The sequence below is a fragment of the Panthera uncia genome, chromosome D2, assembly GCF_023721935.1.
Source record: "Panthera uncia isolate 11264 chromosome D2, Puncia_PCG_1.0, whole genome shotgun sequence".
NCBI lineage: Eukaryota > Metazoa > Chordata > Mammalia > Carnivora > Felidae > Panthera > Panthera uncia.
Genome location: NC_064818.1, coordinates 56,803,289 through 56,823,234, shown reverse-complemented (window position 1 = coordinate 56,823,234; position 19,946 = coordinate 56,803,289). Strand labels below are relative to the sequence as shown.

The window sequence follows — 19,946 nt, the reverse complement described above, 5'->3', positions numbered from 1 at the left end:
AAAAGAACAGTTGAGTTGTTGTCTGTTTCAAGTAGTATTATGCAGTAGAACCTTCTGTGATGATGAAAGTTTTATATCCGTGATAGCCAAATGAGGCTATAGAGCACTTGAAAGGTTGTAGTGTGATAGAAGAACTTAATTTTAAATTTTATTTCATTTTAATTAACATAAGTATAAGTGCAAGTAGCCACTTGTGACTAGAGGCTACCATATTGGACGGCACAGGTCTAGTGGAAACAAGAACTCCTGCTTTAAGAAGACTTTTGGGATACTGAAGTAAATGGGTTCCTTGGAAAATTGAACTGGGCTCATCTAGTGAAGTTGCTAGTACTTACATATGTAGGGTTGTTTTTTATGGAAAAAAAAGTTTGTCATTTCATGAATTACTTGAAAGTAAGATACAAAATGGCACAGATGAGTCATGAGAAAGGACATGGGAAACCTATAAAATAACTTTTTTTAGAATACTAAAGGAAAATTGGAACATAAAGATTTTCACCCTATTTTTTGTATACTTTCTAGTTTAATAGTAGAGCCCATGGAAAACTGGCTTCAGTTGATGCTGAATTGGGATCCTCAGCAAAGAGGAGGACCTGTTGATCTCACTTTGAAGCAGCCAAGATGTTTTCTATTAATGGATCACATTCTGAATTTGAAGGTTAGTTTGAATGTGGTCTACTTCATAAGACTTGCATTGAAGTTAACAAATTTATCTGGAAATAAGCATAAATATATTTTGGTAATCTTTTCCTGATGCTTATTTGAAAAGAAAATGATATCCTTAGAGCTGATCTGCTTTTATTTCTTTAGTAAGCCTTCTCAGTTTTACTTCTTTTTTTATTTTTATTTTTTTTTTATTTTTTAAAAAAAAATTTTTTTTTTTTTTCAACGTTTATTTTATTTTTGGGACAGAGAGAGACAGAGCATGAACGGGGGAGGGACAGAGAGAGAGGGAGACACAGAATCGGAAACAGGCTCCAGGCTCCGAGCCATCAGCCCAGAGCCCGACGTGGGGCTCGAACTCACGGACCGTGAGATCGTGACCTGGCTGAAGTCGGACGCTTAACCGACTGCGCCACCCAGGTGCCCCTTTACTTCTTTTTTTAAAAAAAATGTTTATTTATTTTAGAGAGAGAAAGAGCAAGAGAACATGAGCGGGGGAGGGACAGAGAGAGAGGGAAAGAGAGAATCCTAAGCAGGCTGCATGTTGCCAGTGCAGAGCCAACATGGAGGTCAAACTCAGGAACTGTGAGATCATGACCTGAGCTGAAATCAAGAGTCGGACGCTTAACCGACGGAGCCACCCAGGTGCCCCTTCTCAGTTTTACTTCTTTTTTTTTTTTTTTTTAATGTTTATTTATTTTTGACAGAGACTTAGAGACAGAGCACAAGTGGGGGAGGGGCAGAGAGCGATGGAGACACAGAATCTGAAACAGGCTCCAGGCTTTGAGCTGTCAGCACAGCTGACGCGGGGCTTGAACTCCCAAACCGTGAGATCATGACCTGAGCCAAAGTCAGACGCTTAACTGACTGAGCCACCCAGGCACCCCTTAGTTTTACTTCTAAGTGGTCTTTGTTGATTACTCTTAAAAAACATCTTTTGGATTTTCCCCTTCCTCGTATTGGTGCCATTGGATCGCGTTCATTTAGGTATAATGTTATGGGATTTGGTTTGGTGAGGAAATGTCCTGTCTGGCTTTCATGCCTCTATACCTCCTCCCCATCCTACAATTCATGCAGCATGAATTCTTCCCATCTCATCTTCTGAAAATGCTTTTTTATTCTCCTGTCTAAGAATCCAACATATTTCTTCTTCTTGCCTGCCAAGTCAAGTCTAAACTGATCTCCCTGGCTTTTGGAGCTTTGCTCATGCAATTCCATCCAACCAAGTGCTTGCCCCAGACCTGCTTCTCTTACCCTTTACTTCACTTGTCACTGCTCCTTATGCCATGAAGCACATTATCCATTTTTGTGCTCTGATAGATGCTGTCCTCTGCCCAGAATGATCTCTGTCTCTGTATCTCCTCAGCTACACTGGCACATACTCGACTCTCCTTTTCTCTGATTGATCTCTGTCACATAGTTTGTCATATAATCATATTTACTATATTTTCTAATTGTTTCCCATCTTCCACTCATGTCTCTCCATATAGGTTATCTTCTTCTTTAATGCTGGGATGGTTCTTACTACTTTTATTAACACTTGCTCACCCTACTACCACTCTACCCCAGTGTTCTGTACAAAGCAGGGCATGTACCAGATTCTCAGTAAATATTCATTGATAGGAATGAGAGGCTCTATTATGCTGTATACCCAGAAACGATTCTCATATGCAGTCTTTCCATAACTATTTGATTGAGTAGTAGTAGATAGTGTTTCTAAAATTGGAAACATGAAGGGGCAGAATCTGTGGTGAGGGCTTGGCTGTGAGCGATCAAGGCCGTCCTGCAGGTGGAAGGAGGCCAGTTGGGCATGGGGCTAAATTTTATTTTTTGAAAAATTGAAATGAGAAATTATAATGTGTAAGGTTTTACTGTAATCTTGGCATACTTTATTAAATAGGAACTTGGGGCTCTGTCGATGTCATTCTTGGCTAACACTGAAAAGTTACCTGCCTTCTTGATTTGGCTTTGTTTTATTGTGCCAAGGAGTGAATGATTCCTCAGTGTGTTAGCCCAGCAGGATTTGATAACACCTTTTAGTTCTTTGTTGCCCCTGAAAATTTTTATCTTTTATCCCAGATTTTTTCAGATTTGTCATGGTAATCATAGCATCATTTCCACTCTGTGGAGTCTGTGCGCGAGCATCTGCTTATTATAGAGCATAGGGAAAGAGTCCTCTTTGTATGTCTTCTGGTCTGTAGACTTCAGTTTGTAGAACCACTATTTACCTATCTGTGAATCTGGGCAAATATTTATTTATTGTATTTTATTTATAGCCCAGGTACAGTAATATCTTATTCAAAGGCTCACTATTGTGAGGTTGTACAGGATAAGGTATGTGTAGGATACTATTAATTAAATCAGAGATACTTCCTAGACATGATAATAGGACTGAATTTTGAAAGATAAGTAAGGGTTAATTGGGGTGCCTGGATGGCTCAGTCAGTTGAACACCTGGCTCTTGATTTCAGCTTAGGTCATGATCCTGGGGTCGTGGGATCAAGCCCCACATTGGGCTCCATGCTGGGCATGGAGCCTGCTTGAGATTCTCTCTCTCACCCTCTGCCCCTTACCCACCTTGTGCATTCTCTCTCAAAAGAAAAAAAAAAAAGATAAAAGGAGAATTAACAGGGGGAAAGATAGGCAGGGGAATACCATGAACACAGAAGCATGTACTGCAAAAATAGTTTGCTATTGTAGAACATTTTCTAAGGTGTTACATTGTTCAAAGAAGGAATGATGTGTGTTTGGTTTTCACTTAAAAAAAGAAAAGAAATCAAAACAGTTACTGGAATACTTCTTTCTTTTAAAAAATTCAGAGAGTCTGATTGCATGGTTTTCTAACTGTATATTATGAAATATTCTAAATATATAGGAAAGTTGAAAAAAATATACTGAACTTGCCACTGAAGGTAATGGTAAAACAGAAGTATTTAATTATTCCTTCTTTGCCTCCTCTTTTATGCCCCTGAGTGTGACTATACCCTAACTGTCTCTCTCTCCTAATTTTTTTCTTTTTCCATATTACTTTTTCTTCCTTTTCTTTAGTAATTTCTTTAGTTGTATAACTTTAACTATAAACTGAATATGGATCACTTCCAAATTTATTTCCTCAGTTGTGACTTTTCTGTAGTGTTTAATCACTGCTCTATAACTATCCTTGGTGGTCCCACGGGCACTCAAGACTTAATTTATTAAAAACTGAACAGATTTGCTCCATTAAATCTCCTATAGCTTTTCCTATGCCTCTTGTACTATCACCTTTTTAGTTACCTAGGTGGGGTGGCTTGTCTGACTGTTTCTTCTCTTCCAATTACATATCCAATTATTTTGTCAGATTTATCCTTTGGATGTTTTAACAATTCTGAGCTTGTCAGATTCTCAACTTAGAAAGCCTTCCATAGTTCCTCTTTGCTTATTGAATAAAGTCCAAACCCTTACATTGATGTTCAGAATCTGCCTTGGTCTCCTTGTAGCCTTATCTCCTATTATAAGGGGCATCATTTTAGGTACGTTTGAACTGGGTTGTTTATATTCTTTGGTTATGGTCATCTCTTTCTACCCCTCTGCCTACCTTGTTTTCTACCTAGAAGAACCTTTCTTTCGATCTTTTCTTGTTCTAATTTTCTATCCTTTCCAAAGTATAGCTCATAATTGCCTCCTTTAGAAAGCATCCCTTTCCTCACACCAAGCAAACTCCTTTGGAATCTGTACAATACTTTACATTATTTTGGTACATATAGCATTTGACTTGTATTTTAGTTCTCTTAGTGTTTCTTAATATCTTCTATTTGGCCATTATCCTGTGGAGTCAATGTAAGGCACTGGAGAAACATAGGTATTAACTTTGTATGGCTTATCTAAGGATAGTAGAAGGAAGAGAATTTAAAATCATGTTGTCTTCAAAAGACTTCTCAGGGCTCTGGTTTCTCTCTTTGCCTAAATGGAAATTAGAAGATCTAATCAACAGGATGTCATGTGAAAACACCTAACTCTGTGGTCGGCATCTATTAGGGACTTCATAAATGGGAGTATTTCCTTCCAGATCTATAATAGGTTTCTGAGAATAAATAAATACTGCCTTTCTAAATTAGGGCTTTTATTTCTAGATTCTGTACATGCCTGTAGTTTCTAAGCTTTATTCTTTGGAACTAACATCTGTTACAGAAAAGTAAACTCTACTCTTCATTTTTCAGAATGTTATTTTGTAATTATTGAAGGAGATCTCACTTTGGAAAATGATTAAGCCTTGTTTAGTGCAAAGATAATACCTTTTGCTCATATTCCCTTTAGTATCTAGCACTGAATCTTTTATGTAGTAAATGATCAATAATCATTGTTTTTCTTATTTATACAGATAGTACACATCCTAAATATGACTTCTGCAAAGATAATTTCTTTTCTGTTACCACCTGATGAAAGTCTTCACTCACTGCAGTCTCGTATTGAGCGCGAAACTGGAATAAGTACTGGTTCTCAAGAGCTTCTTTCGGAGACGGGAATTTCTCTGGATCCTCGGAAACCAGCCTCTCAGTGTGTTCTAGATGGAGTTGTAAGAGAATTCTAATATACCTAGAAGTGTAAGAAGTCTGTTAGCATAGAGGGATTGAATGCCCTGCATTTTTCTGATGCATACTTGGAATCCCCCTGGGGGAGGTGATGGTACACACCTTATGATTCTTACTTTAGTTTTATCCTGCTCATTACTCTTATTGCTTTGCAAGGTGAACAAGATATGTTTTGAACTTTGTATGACTTTCTCTTTGGTGCCAGTTCTCTCCCCCCCTCTTTTTTCCCTCTTTTGTACTTGAAGCCTAGAACCTTGAAATTAGACCAGCAGTCTCATAGATCCTGCCAGAGGATAGATGGATGGTAAAATATTGTGCTCGTGACTCTTTTATTGTTTTTTGTCGTTTTACTTTATTGAGGCAAATTCTGTATTTCATGTAATTTACCCATTTCATGTGTACATTTTTTTTTTTAGTAAATGTACGTAATTGTGCAGCCATTACTATAAATCAGCTTCAAAACATTTACGTCCCAATGATATTTTTCATGTCCACTAACTCTTAATCTCCATTCTGTTCACATCAGGCAACTGCTAATTTACTTTCTATCTCTGTAATTTGCCTTTTCTGAACATTTCACATAAATGAAATCATACAGTCTGTAGTCTCTTGTGTCTGACTTCTTTCACTTAGCATCATGTTTTGGACGTTCATCCATGTACTAGCATGTATCAGAACTTCATTCCTTTTGATTACTGACTAGTATTCATTGTGTGGATATATGTTGTTAGACTTTACTTTTGTACTTTTGGGTCTGGTGATTCTTTTTCATCTTATCCCATACTACAGTCATTTTTCTTAAATAGTAGTCTAGATCTTAAATTTGTAAAAGGTATGCTAGTAAGCATTGACCTTAATCATTTGCATTTCACATTAGGAAATGTGATGTTTAAGTACTTAGAGAACCTAGGATTTTCAAGGATTTTTTTTTTTAATTGTTTCTTTTTCAGAGAGGCTGTGATAGCTATATGGTATATTTGTTTGATAAAAGTAAGACTGTATATGAAGGACCATTTGCTTCCAGAAGTTTATCTGACTGTGTAAATTACATTGGTAAGTATGTATAGCCCATTTACTGAGTGAGGTTTAAACATGAAATAATATTATTTTGACTCAATATGGTTAGTAGAAATGGTCTTTCGGTGTTTCTGTTCTGTACTTCATACTTCAGGTTTTTAAGTGTGGTTAAAAATGAATTTCTATAGTTTGGAAGGTGAAATGGTAGATGTCAAATCACTCTAAAACCCTCATTTGGAAGAAGACTTACTTTCTGTGGGTTAGGGCTGTCACAGAAGAATGAATCTCCACTATTAATTAAGCCTACTTTCTAGTTGCTTCTTCATTATTTAAACATATTCAAATATTTCATTTTATTGTATGAATACTGCTTAATGTTCAAATGTTTTCATTTATCCTGTAAGAATTACTCTTTTCTTTGGAAGAAGTGATCAATTTCTGTATACCCAAAACTAAAATCAAGCACAGTATTGTAAAATCAAGAACACAACTGGCATGGGGCTAAAATTCTGTAATCTTTCATCTGTGTTACCTTTTTGTAGCTTTTTGTAAAAACTATTTACTATTTATAGATAGTAAATCTAAATTTACATTACAGATAGTGAATCTGTAAATTTAGATTTACAGATAGTACAGAGTTCTTATGTTATTCACCTTCCCAACACATATAGTTTCCTCATTTGTTAACATCTTATATTGTATGGTACATTTGTTACAAGTAAAGAACCAACCAATTATTAATTAAGGCCATACTTTATTCCTATTTCCTTAGTTTTGATGTGGTGTCCTTTTTCTGTTCCAGGATCTGATCCAGGGTACCATATTACATTTAGTTGGCTCCTCTGGGCTGTGACAGTTTCTCAGACTTTTCCTTGTTTTATTTATTTATTTACTTAGTTAGTTAGTTATTTGCACTTCCTTTCTGGCAGCAAGAGATGTTCCAGGTCCATCTTGTATATTTCTTGCCCCAGTCCTAGGATCAGCCATTTCTCTAAGGACCCCTGGTTCCTTTAATCGGAGAGGAGTATTAGAAACCAAGATTTGGGCACTAGGTGTGCTTCTTGCTACTGGAGTGTCAATTTTTAGACTTTATTTTTTTCATATAGTTTTTAAAGTTTATTTATTCAGAGAGAGAGAGAACCCAAGCAGGGGAGGGGGAGAGAGAGAATCCCAAGCAGATAGCGCAAAGCCCAACACAGGGCTTGAACTCACAAACTGAGATCATAAACTGAGCCGAAACCAAGAGTCAGATGCTTAACTGACTGAGCCACCCAGGCACCCCTAGACTTTATTTTTTAAAGTATGTATATGATTTTTTTGTGTGTGAAAAGGCTCCCCTCCCCTAGACTTTTTCTTTAAAGTGTTTGGGTTATATATTTTTTTTTATTTGGTTTGGGGTTTTTGTCTGTTGTAGGAATCTCAGGAGTAATTATGGGCATATGGAATAGAAGAAAGGTTAATTCAGACTATCAATTATTAGGGGAGACAGAGATTTTCCCAGGTACATAGCTTTATTATTATTTTTTAAGTCTGCTTCAGATAATACGGTTTTTCAATATAAACCATAGTGTAGTGTCCTTTCTCTGAATGTTTTCATTGGAAAAGAATAACAATGTAATTGCCACCTTAAAGTATAGGATGAATCTCTTTCAATCTTGGAGAATTTCATAATGTTAAAATGGAATTTCATTGAACTTAGCACATATCTGCCATGGTGTTAGAAACTAGCATTTCCTTTACCAAGGGCAAGAGATAACCCTCAATAAATAATTTTGTAAATCTGGCAGTGAAGAGAACATATCTTATTAAACTGCTGTTTACTGTATCTGTTTTCCTGAAGCTGGGTTGGTAGTCCAGGAGATGAAATTTATTATTTAGAGGCAGCAAAGACCATAGCAGATTATAGAGGACTTGGGACTTGATTTAGAACTTGAAAGAAATAAAGAATTTGGATTAATGAAGAAAAAAAGTATTTCCGACTGGAGAGAAGCAAGAAAAAAGACAGATAAAAGAATAATTGCAAATTTTATGATTATGTCTTACTCATTTTTATTTCCCCTCATACCTGGAATAGGGCTGTGTATTGCAGATGCTTATAAATGTATATTGAACTGAATGAAACACTAACAATTGGTTCTTTCTAGCATCCATTTCTAGAATCTTTGGGAATGATATTTGCATGGACAGGAAATCACAAAGAATGATAAGCATCTTCTTTTTCCCATCTTCTTACGTATAGTACGGGACAGCAAAATACAACTTCCAATTATACAGCTACGTAAAGTATGGGCTGAAGCAGTGCATTATGTGTCTGGACTAAAAGAAGACTACAGCAGGCTCTTTCAGGGACAAAGAGCAGCAATGTAAGAGGATTCTGTTGTTTATCAGTACAGTGTCATGTGCATTAATGCTCAAGAATTAATCTTGCTTTTTTCACTAATCAGTATTCACACAATACTAAAATATTGGGCTAATCTGGAGTGTAATATTCTCAACAAACTTAAAGAATTCTTTCTAATGGTATGAAATCATCCATTCGCAATGGCTTGAGAGTAGTTCCTGAACAGTCCTAGTGTAAGAAGATTGTTTTATCTTAGAATATCACAGGTAGGGAGTCTTTAGAGAGCTGATTCTAGAAATTAACTATTTTTCATAGACTGATAATAGAAAGTTAGACTTTGGGTTTATGGCAATTTAAGCTATTAAGTTTTTGTCCAGTGTTTCTGAAATACCAATTTTTTTTTTTTTTTTTTTTTTTTTTTGGCTACGGTTTAGGTTAAGTCTTCTTAGATATAATGCAAATCTGACAAAAATGAAGAACACTTTGATCTCAGCATCTCAGCAACTGAAAGCCAAATTGGAGTTTTTCCACAAAAGCATTCAACTTGACTTGGAAAGATACAGTGAGCAGATGACTTACGGGATATGTGAGTGTTTGGGTAACGTGTTTGAAAGAAGTGTCAGGTCTCTCGAAGCCATCTCCCATTTTGCCTTCTTGCCTCATAGCCCATTGTTTGACTTCTATTCATGTTAGAAGAAGAGACAGGATGCCTCAAGTCATCATAAACTGTGTTTGTACTGAATAGTAGCTCTTTCTTTTAACCTTTAGTTTAGCAACTTTACTCCGCCCCCCACCTCCCCAGTTGGACTGTAATTGTACTAAAATCGTTTAGCTCCAGAAAAATTCAAAGGCAATTTAAGAACTTTTGATTTTCAAGCCTCAGTTTTAAAATAGATCCAAAGTCTGTATCGGGATGACTTCTTAGCCAGGGAAATCTTAAACTACTTACCTTTCTATAAATAATAACACAAATAATTCCAGGGTTGTTTTCCTTTCAAACCACCTACTGTGGAGTCCCATTTCTAAAAAATACACAGCCTCCAGTTTTTCAATATTTAACTCCAGGCTCTCTCTCTTCAGTTATATTAAGGAAATGTAAAAAAGCAGATCTAAAATTCAAATAATAAGCTGAAGGGGTCACCACCATTATTTGTTTTCTATCATAAATCCTCTTTGTAAACTTGTCTTAAGCAAGGTATGTGTGTCTTAGAATAAATGATCAACAGTGTCCAATTGGGTAAATAAGTTTATCTACTAGAGTTGGTTCTATGATTAGTGTTTTATTTCTATTTGTGTATAATAGGCATTCTGGTGAATGGCAAAACACTATAATTATTTCATCAAATTATTTTTTTGTTTTTTGAGAGAGCAAGGGCGAGTGGAAGAGAGGCTAAGGGAGAGGGAGAGAGAATCCCAAGAAGGCCCCATACCCAGTACAGAACCCAATGTGGGCTCGATCTCACATCCATGAGATCATGACCTGAGCCGAAATCAAGAGTCGGATGCTTAACTGACTGAGCCACCCAGGCACCCCACATCAAATTATCTTTGACTTGTCAGTGGCATACCTTGTACAGCTGTTAAAAAAGAATGGCATAGACATGTGTACTGATATTAAAAGATCACTTGGGTCTTTAACGGCAGTGATGTTTTAAGTTGGGGAAAAAAAAAAAAGAAAAGTATATATAGATGGTCTCTCTTATAAGGGTAAAGTGTAGGTGTCTGTGTAACAAGTGATTAATAGTAAGATCCCTTACGGTGGAGGGGAGGAGGAGAGAGTGTTTTCTTTTTGTCTTCTGTTTTATAGTATTTGATTTTTTAAAATCATGTTCATGTATTATTTTTTTTCATTTTTTTAAGAGAAAACCATTTGAATTAGAAATTCTAAAAACCACAGAAATTTTTGCCATGTCACAGTTCCAAAGGCTGAAAATCCAAAATCAAGATGTTGGCAGGGCCATGATCCCTCTGCAAGTTGTAGGGAAAAATCCTTGCTTGCTTCTTTCTAGCTTCTCACGCCAATAGTCCTTGGTGTCCCTTGGCTTGTAGCTGTAGCACTTTAATCTCTCCCTCTGTCGTCAAAATAGAGCTCTCCCTTCATATGTCTGGGCCTCTGTGTCTCTTCTCTTATAAGGATACTAGTCATACTGGATTAATCCACCCTACTCCAGGATGAACTCATCTTAATTTAGTTAATTGCATCTGCAGTGACCCTATTTCCAAATGAGGTCACATTCCGAGGTACTGAATTAGGACTTCAGCATATCTTTTTGAGGGACAGTTCAACCTATAACTATATATTTTTGATGTTGATATGGCAAGGAGGTGGGTAGGTCAGTAATTAAAGCTGTGGCTATTTCTGAGATAACCGATTAAGACTTTTTTTTTTAGCCTCAGAAAAAATGTTAAAAGCATGGAAGGAAATGGAAGAAAAGGCTATCCACTATGCTGAGGTAAAATCACTAGCTCATTCTGTAATTCTTAGAAATTGTCTTTGGTTTCGATATGTAGGGTATTTTTCATGTTATTCCTGCATATCAGACAAAAATCTAGTAGATGCTCTGTGTGTATAGAGGGAAGTACCATAGTTGATAAAACAGGGGCTTTGGGCAAATGAGATTAAACTGAAAGCTCACTAAACTTCAGTTTCCAATTAATGTGCTTACCTTTTTAGTAGGGTTTTAGTAGGGTTATGCAGATTACATGGTAGTAAATAATAAATGGTAGTTATCACTGTTATTTTTATGATTAGTTAGATAGGGTAGCTGTACATCCTGGTTTATACCTTCTAGTTTATACCTGCCTTGCCATAATTAGCAATAGTACTCCCTTTCACTCTCAAAATTATGCTTGTTTGAACAATAAATTATATATATGGTCATGCTAGTTATAGGTCATTCTCTAGGTGGCATATTCCTTCCTTACTGGTTACATCTGTCCATGGTCCCACTAAATTGTTACTCTCCTGGATGCCAGTACTTACCCCAAGGACATGGGTAAGGCAGTAGATATCCTTGGGTAGGAAATCCAGTGTCTTTATATTTCTGCATTCTTTTTCAAGGCACTCAGGAACAAGAGGCAATGAAAAATCATAGAACTGAGATGCAGTGGTTTTGATGGCCATTTTCCCTCTGTCTTGTTAGTGACACATCTATCTTTTTGCTTCTCGGGGGAGAAAGCAAATACTAGCAGTTTACTGTTGTCGGGAGAGAAAAGAGAGACCTAGGTATTAAGTCTGTCCTTGCATGAAAGATTAAGCACCAGAATCCGAAAGATAAAAACACTTGAACAAAATCGGTGTTTTGTATTAAATCATTTAATTCTACTGTTGCAGCAAGTCATTCTCTGAGTTCTTTTCCAGTTTGTGTGGTGGTGAGCCTGTCGTTTCTTTTGTGTTTCATCACATTTTAGGTGGGTGTCATTGGTTACCTGGAGGATCAGATCATGTCCCTGCATACTGAAATCATGGAGCTACAGAAGAGCCCTTATGGAAGACGTCAGGGAGACTTGATGGAATCTCTGTAAGAAAGTCTTGTGTTATTGGTATGAGTGTCTATAATTTTTTTGTAGCAGACGATTCTTTCTGTGTACATCTGGCGGATTAAGCCTGTATTTGTTCTTTTCTATGGTTTTTCTTTCTCCAAATATATTGCCATCATATTTTAAAAGGAAGTTTTTTCTTAGTCACAGGAAATTTTGGAAATAATTTCAGGGTTGACCTTTGCTTTTTTAATCAAAACATCTTTTCATGTGAGTGTTAAGAATTTTTCAAGTATTCTAAGTTACAAACTCTTTCCCTACTTAACATACTTCTGGGCCAAGTTATTGTCCATTAAATGTCCTAAATGAGGTTAACTTCCTAAGTGTCTGGATAGAAATTTCAAATTTTTTTCCTAATCACAGGCCATCATTTTTTCCCATTTAATTGTTTTTGGTGCAAGGATGTTGTATATGTGATGGTAGATCAAAGCAGATGTGAAATAAATACAATTTCCATTTTTATTTATTTATTTTTTGAGAGCACATGCACGAGTGGGGTAGGGACAGAGGGAGAGAGAGAATCCCAAGCAGGCTCCACGCCCAGCACAGAGCCTGAGGCGGGACTCCATCTCACGACTGAGACTGTGACCTGAGCTGAAATCAAGAGTTGGACACTTAACTGACTAAGCCATCAGGAGCCTCTAATTTTGCATTTTTAGATCTTGCTTATGACTCAGTGAAATACTTTCTGTAAAATGTTCACTGGCAATATATACTTGCTTTACAAAAATTTTTTTTAATGTTTGTTTATTTTTGAGAGAGAGAGAGGGCAAAGTGCGAGAGGGGGTGTTGCAGAGAGAGAGGGAGACGTAGAATCTAAAGCAGGCTTCAGGCTCCAAGCTGTCAGCACAGAGCCCAACGCAGGGCTTGAACTCACGGACTGTGAGATCATGACCTGAGCTGAAGTCAGACGCTTAACCAACTGAGCCACCCAGGTGCCCCAATATATACTTGCTTTAAAATGGGATCATACTCTATTCAAATAATATTTTTCATTTCAAGTTATGGATTATTAATCATTGAATTTTTTTCACATACGGAGGTATGGTTTCTGTTTCCTTTTTTTTTTTTTTTTTTTTATGAAATTTATTGTCAAATTGGTTTCCATACAACACCCAGTGCTCATCCCAACAGGTGCCCTCCTCAATGCCCCTCACCTACTTTCCCCTCCCCCCCCGACCCCCATCAACCCTCAGTTTGTTCTCAGTATTTAAGAGTCTCTTATGGTTTGCCTCCCTCCTTCTCTGTAATGTTTTTGGTTTTTTTCCCCCTTCCCCTCCTCTCCGGTCTTCTGTTGAGTTTCTCAGAATCCACATATGAGTGAAAACATACGGTATCTGTCTTTCTCTTCCTGACTTATTTCACTTAGCATAACTCTCCAGTTCCATTCACGTTGCTACAAATGGCCAGATTTCATTCTTTCTCATTGCAAAGTAGGTATTCCATTGTATATGTAAACCACATCTTCTTTATCCATTCATCAGTTGATGGACATTTAGGCTCTTTCCACAATTTGGCTATTGTTGAAAGTGCTGCTATAAACATTGGGATACAAGTGCCCCTATGCATCAGCACTCCTGTATCCCTTGGGTAAATTGCTAGCGTGCTACTGCTGGCTCATAGGGTAGATCTATTTTTAATTTTTTGAGGAACCTCCACACTGTTTTCCAGAGCAGCTGCACCAGTTTGCATTCCCACCAACAGTGCAAGAAGGTTCCCGTTTCTCCACATCCTTGCCAGCATCTATAGTCTCCTGATTTATTCATTTTAGCCACTCTGACCGGTGTGAGGTGGTATTTCATTGTGGTTTTGATTTGTATTTCCCTGATGAGGAGTGACGTTGAGCATCTTTTCATGTGTCTGTTGGCCATCTGGATGTCTTCTTTAGAAAACTGTCTATTCATGTCTTCTGCCCATTTCTTCACTGGCTTATATGTTTTTCAGGTGTGGAGTTTGGTGAGTTCTTTATAGATTTTGGATACTAGCCCTTTGTCTGGTATGCCATTTGCAAATATCTTTTCCCATTCCATCAGTTGCCTTTTAGTTTTGTTGATTGATTCCTTTGCAGTGCAGAAGCTTTTTATCTTCATGAGGTCCCTATAGTTCATTTTTGCTTTTAATTCCCTTGCCGCTGGAGATGTGTCAAGTAAGAAATTGCTGCAGCTGAGGTCAGAGAGGTTTTTTCCTGCTTTATCATGCTTTTTGATGGTTTCCTGTCTCACATTCAGGTCCTTCATCCATTTTGAGTTTATCTTTGTGAATGGTGTAAGGAAGTGGTCTAGTTTCATTCTTCTGCATGTTGCTGTCCAATTCTCCCAGCACCATTTGTTAAAGAGACTGTCTTTTTTCCATTGTCTTTCCTGCTTTGTCAAAGATTAGTTGGCCATACATTTGTGGGTCCAATTCTGGAGGCTGTATTCTATTCCATTGGTCTATGTGTCTGTTTTTGTGCCAATACCATGCTGTCTTGATGATTACAGCTTTGTAGTAGAGGCTAAAGTCTGGGATTGTGATGCCTCCTGCTTTGGTTTTCTTCTTCAATATTACTTTGGCTATTCAGGGTCTTTTGTGGTTCCATACAAATTTTAGGATTACTTGTTCTAGCTTTGAGAAGAATGCTGGTGCAATTTTGACTGGGATTGCATTGAATGTGTAGATTGCTTTGGGTAGTATTGACATTTTAACAATATTTATTCTTCTAATCCATGAGCACGGAATGTTTTTCCATTTTTTTGTATCTTCTTCAGTTTCCTTCAAAAGCTTTCTATGCTTTTCAGCATACAGATCTTTTACATCTTCGGTTAGGTTTATTCCTAGGTATTTTATGATTCTTGGTGCAATTGTGAATGGGATCAGTTTCTTTATTTGTCTTTCTGTTGTTTCATTATTAGTGTATAAGAATTCAACTGATTTCTGTACATTAATTTTGTATCCTGCGTCTTTGCTGAATTCATGTATCAGTTCTAGCAGACTTTTTGTGGAATCTATCGGGTTTTCCATGTATAGTATCATGTCATATGCAAAAAGTGAAAGCTTGACCTCATCTTTGCCGATTTTGACGCCTTTGATTTCATTTTGTTGTCTGATTGCTGATGCTAGAACTTCCAACACTATGTTAAACAACAGCGGTGAGAGTGGACATTCCTGTCATGTTCCTGATCTCAGGGGGAAAGCTCTCAGTTTTTCCCCGTTGAGGATGATATTAGCTGTGGGCTTTTCATAAATGGCTTTTATGATGTTTAAGTATGTTCCTTCTATCCCGACTTTCTCGAGGGTTTTTATTAAGAAAGGATGCTGAATTTTGTCAAATGCTTTTTCTGCATCGATTGACAGGATCATATGGTTCTTATCTTTTCTTTTATTAATGTGATGTATCACATTGAGTGATTTGTGAATATTGAACCAGCTCTGCAGCCCAGGAATGAATCCCACTTGATCATGGTGGATAATTTTTTTTTATATGCTGTTGAATTCAATTTGCTAGTATCTTGTTGACAATTTTTGCATCCATATTCATCAGAGATATTGGCCTGTAATTCTCTTTTTTTGCTGGGTCTCTGTCTGGTTTGGGAATCAAAGTAAGCTGGCTTCATAGAATAAGTCTGGAAGTTTTCCTTCCCTTTCTATTTTTTGGAACAGCTTGAGAAGGATAGCTATTATCTCTGCTTTAAATGTCTGGCAGAATTCCCCAGGGAAGCCATCTGGTCCTGGACTCTTATTTGTTGGGAGACTTTTGATAACTGATTCAATTTCTTCACTGGTTATAGGCCTGTTCAAATTTTCTATTTCTTCCTGTTTGGGTTTTGGAAGTGTGTGGGTGCTTAGGAATTTGTCCATTTCTTCCAGGTTGTCCAGTTTGTTGGCATATAATTTTTCATAGTATTCCCTGATAATTGCTTGTATTTCTGAGGAATTGGTTGTAATAATTCCATTTTCATTCATGATTTTTATCTATTTGGGTCCTCTCCCTTTACTTTTTGAGAAGCCTGGCTAGAGGTTTATCAATTTTATTTTTTTAAAAAACCAACTCTTGGTTTCATTGATCTGCTTTACTGTTTTTTTAGATTTTATATTGTTTATTTCTGCTCCGATCTTTATTATTTCTCTTCTTCTGCTGGATTTAGGCTGTCTTTGCTGTTCTGCTTCTATTTCCTTTAGGTGTGCTGTTAGATTTTGTATTTGGGATTTTTCTTGTTTCTTGAGATAGGCCTGGATTGCAATGTATTTTCCTCTCAGGACTGCCTTCGCTGCATCCCAAAGCATTTGGATTGTTGTATTTTCATTTTCATTTGTTTCCATATATTTTTTAATTTCTTCTCTAATTGCCTGGTTGACCCATTCATTCTTTAGTAGGATGTTCTTTAACCTGCATGCTTTTGGAGGTTTTCCAGACTTTTTCCTATGGTTGATTTCAAGTTTCATAGCATTGTGGTCTGAAAATGTGCATGGTATGATCTCAATTCTTTTATACTTATGAAGGGCTGTTTTGTGACCCAGTATGTGATCTATCTTGCAGAATGTTCCATGTGCCTTGAGAAGAAAGTATATTCTGTCGCTTTGGGATGCAGAGTTCTAAATATATCTATCAACTCCATCTGATCCAATATATCATTCAGGGCCCTTGTTTCTTTATTTATTCTCTGTCTAGATGGTCTGTCCATTGTTGTAAATGGAGTATTTAAGTCTCCTGCAGTTACCACATTCTTATCAATAAGGTTGCTTATTGGTTTCTCTTTCCTAGGGAACAGCGTGCCATTGATCTGTATAAGCAGTTAAAGCACAGACCTTCAGGTAAGACACTTTTATCACTGTACACAGGCATTTTAGGAAACCAGTATAAACTTAACAAATCCAGGGGATTGGATTTTAAACAAGCTGCAGGATAAATTCTAGTTTTGGTATTGCTATAGATATGTTTATGGTATAGCATATGGGATTTAAGGGATTAGGAAGGCAAAGCAACAAGGAAAACAGAAAAATTTTTAAAGGGAAGTGCAAGGAAGGAATGAAAGAAAAAAAGGGACTCAAAGAAGGGTAAAAGGAAGCAAGAAAATGTGTGGAAAGATGGAAAAAATAAGTGCCACTTAAGATTAGAGAGGTTGGAAAGAATTTGATATGGTGGGTTCAGGTGTGGAATGATCAGCAGAAGGCCCATGTGCTAGGCCAAAGTAGGTATACCTTGAAAATGATGCCTTTGTCTGCACCTCACTACTGCTTATTACACTGGCAAAACAATTCGTGTTGAACAGCTGCTGAATACAGAGCATGATCTATTGGCAAGAGCATTGGAGTGATAACTGGAAGGCTTGAATTCCAGATTGGGCACTTTATTGACGACATACCTAATTTTCTTGTATCTCATATTCCTCTTCTACAAAATGGGGCTGAAACCTAGCTTTCCTAACTCAGTGAATGTGTATAGTGATATATTTGAGAGACTGTTTGTGATAATGCCTTGGAAAGTATAAAGTATGTATCTACAAGAACTGAAAAGGTGAATCCTGTGCCCTAATTCACTACATATACCTAAATTACAAATACATAAGTAAAATAAAAGATATGTTTTATACTTTAAAATTTATAAACATATGCAAATTAATATACATATGAAATTCTATTTTAATAAATAACATGATGTCCTTTACATTGGTTTTTGGTGGTGTGGAATTTGTTCAGTTTATTTCTACAGACATTTTTGAGGTATATATATAAGATACATACCTAACCCTGCCTGGGGGTCAGGGGTAGTTAGAGGTGGTTTCCTGTAGGAGATGACATCTGAGATGAGCCTTAAAGGATAAGTAGCAATAGCTAAGTGAAAGGAGATGGACTCTTGTATATACAAATATAATCAATAAAGACATGTACGTGTAATACTTAGCATGTTTGAAGAAATGCAGTGGTTGGATTGTAGAGTTTCAGGAGAGAAAGGCTGAATCAGATGTGGCTAGATCATAAAGGATCTGGTATGTTATGGTAATGAGTTTGGATTTCATCATGATGGCAAAGAGAAACCTTAAAAAGTTCTATAGTAGAATGGCATGATCAGAAGCATTTTGGAAATACTGCTCTGGTAGTATTTCACATAATGGATTAAAATGTGTCTACACTGGAGACCAGCATTGGTTATGAGGCTATTGAAATAATCATAACTCAGTATAGAGTGGGCCATGAGCTAAGGTAGAGAGCCTGAGCTGTAGATGCTGGGTGAGAGGAGGGTAAGGGCAAGAGAGACATTTAGGAGGTAGAACTGATAGTGTTGGGTGATGGATTGAATATGGGTGGCTGGGGCTGGAGTAGGGAGTCATGATGCCTCTCAAGATTCTATGGCAGCTAGGTGTACATGGTCAGCAGGACCACTTGCTATAATGGGAAGTGTAGAATGGATGATGGTCTTGATGGGAAAAGAAGATGAATTCATTTTTGTACATGTTGATGTTAGGGTGTCAGTTGGATATTCAAGTAGAGATGTCTAATAAACAGTATTAAATATATATATATGTAGGTATGTATATATAAATACACACACATACACACACACCCATATATATGTATATGGATTTAGTAAACAAGTTGGGGATAGATATGTAGCCATTTAAGAGTGATCAGCCATAGGAGTAGAGTAATTATCCTGAAAAAGTAGGTTGAGTATCCTCAAGGATGGAATCCCAGGGAATACCAACATTCAAGAAATGGCTAAAAGGAGAAGAGCCTCCAAAGGTGACTGAGAAATGACCAGAATATGTAGAAGGAATGATACGATAGGAACAGGACAGAGAGAGTTTCAAAAAGAAAGTGTTCAGTAGGGTGAAATACTACAGAGGGTGTGGGTAATAAAAATGATGATGAATATATTCGTTCAGCTTACCAGTTTGGACATCATTGTTGATCTTGACAAAATATGGCCTTTTGGGAACAGAAATCTGATTATAGAAGGGTGAGGAAGGAATGAGACAGTAAGAAATAGAGAAGCCAGTCAGTCTAGACCAGCAGTTCTCAATGTCTGGTTCATGAACCCCTGAGGACTCCTGAAACCTTTTCAGGGAGTCAATGAGGTCAAAACTAGTTTCATAACACTAAGACATTATTTGCCTTTTTCACTATGTTGACATTTTCACTGATGCTACAAAAGCATTGGTGGGTAAATGGTTTACTCCTTACTTAGCATTAATCAAGGCACTAGTACCATCTATGCAGGTAGTCATACTTTTCACCACTATGCATTCATAGTTAAAAAAAAAAAAAGTTTCATTTAAGTGTGTCCTTGATAAAATACTAAGAATTTTATTTAAATCTCAACCCTTGGGTATATGTCTTTTAAATATTCTGTGTGATGAAACAGGAAGTACTCCTAAAGTGCTTCTGCTACATACTAAAGTCTGATATTTTTCTTAAAGCCACTGTGGCAGGCATTTTCTCAAAAATTAATGAAGCATGACCACCACTTTAAGGGAAAAAGCCAACAATGTTAGTTGTCTGTGATAAAATTCCATATTTCATGCAAAAAATTCAAATTTAGGAAAACTGGTACCCATCAACTGAAATTTGTCAGCTTCTCAATACTTTAACTTTTTTGATGAGATCAGTGGTGAGATTAAAAAAACTTGCAGAAAGGTAAAATAAGGCCAGTTTTCTCACTAAAAGTTTTTGGAAAATAGTTTTTAATAAAAATATGTTAATAGGTAACAAGTTTGTTGTTATTCTTAAGTAAGTAAATAAATACTTAAACTTCTTAGTTTAGGGGTGCCTGGGTGGCTCAGTTGGTTAAGCAGCTGACGCTTGATTTTGGCTCAGGTCATGATTTCACGGTTCTTGAG

The 19,946-nt window shown here is 36.8% G+C and overlaps 1 protein-coding gene across 4 annotated transcripts in view; it reads left to right on the top strand.

The window, feature by feature from the left end:
* The window catches only part of CHUK (component of inhibitor of nuclear factor kappa B kinase complex), a 41,645-nt gene that overhangs the window by 13,045 nt on the left and 8,654 nt on the right, over positions 1 to 19,946 (top strand). For all 4 annotated transcript variants that reach the window (XR_007460775.1, XM_049645569.1, XM_049645568.1 and 1 more), the window contains 8 exons: positions 523 to 658; positions 5,021 to 5,215; positions 6,182 to 6,284; positions 8,488 to 8,611; positions 9,024 to 9,175; positions 10,981 to 11,042; positions 12,001 to 12,110; positions 16,871 to 16,920. Coding sequence is in view for 3 of the 4 variants with exons in the window: in XM_049645569.1 (XP_049501526.1) it covers positions 523 to 658; positions 5,021 to 5,215; positions 6,182 to 6,284; positions 8,488 to 8,611; positions 9,024 to 9,175; positions 10,981 to 11,042; positions 12,001 to 12,110; positions 16,871 to 16,920 (932 nt within the window). In the remaining variant the exon portion in view is untranslated. The remainder of the gene's footprint in view (positions 1 to 522; positions 659 to 5,020; positions 5,216 to 6,181; positions 6,285 to 8,487; positions 8,612 to 9,023; positions 9,176 to 10,980; positions 11,043 to 12,000; positions 12,111 to 16,870; positions 16,921 to 19,946) is intronic.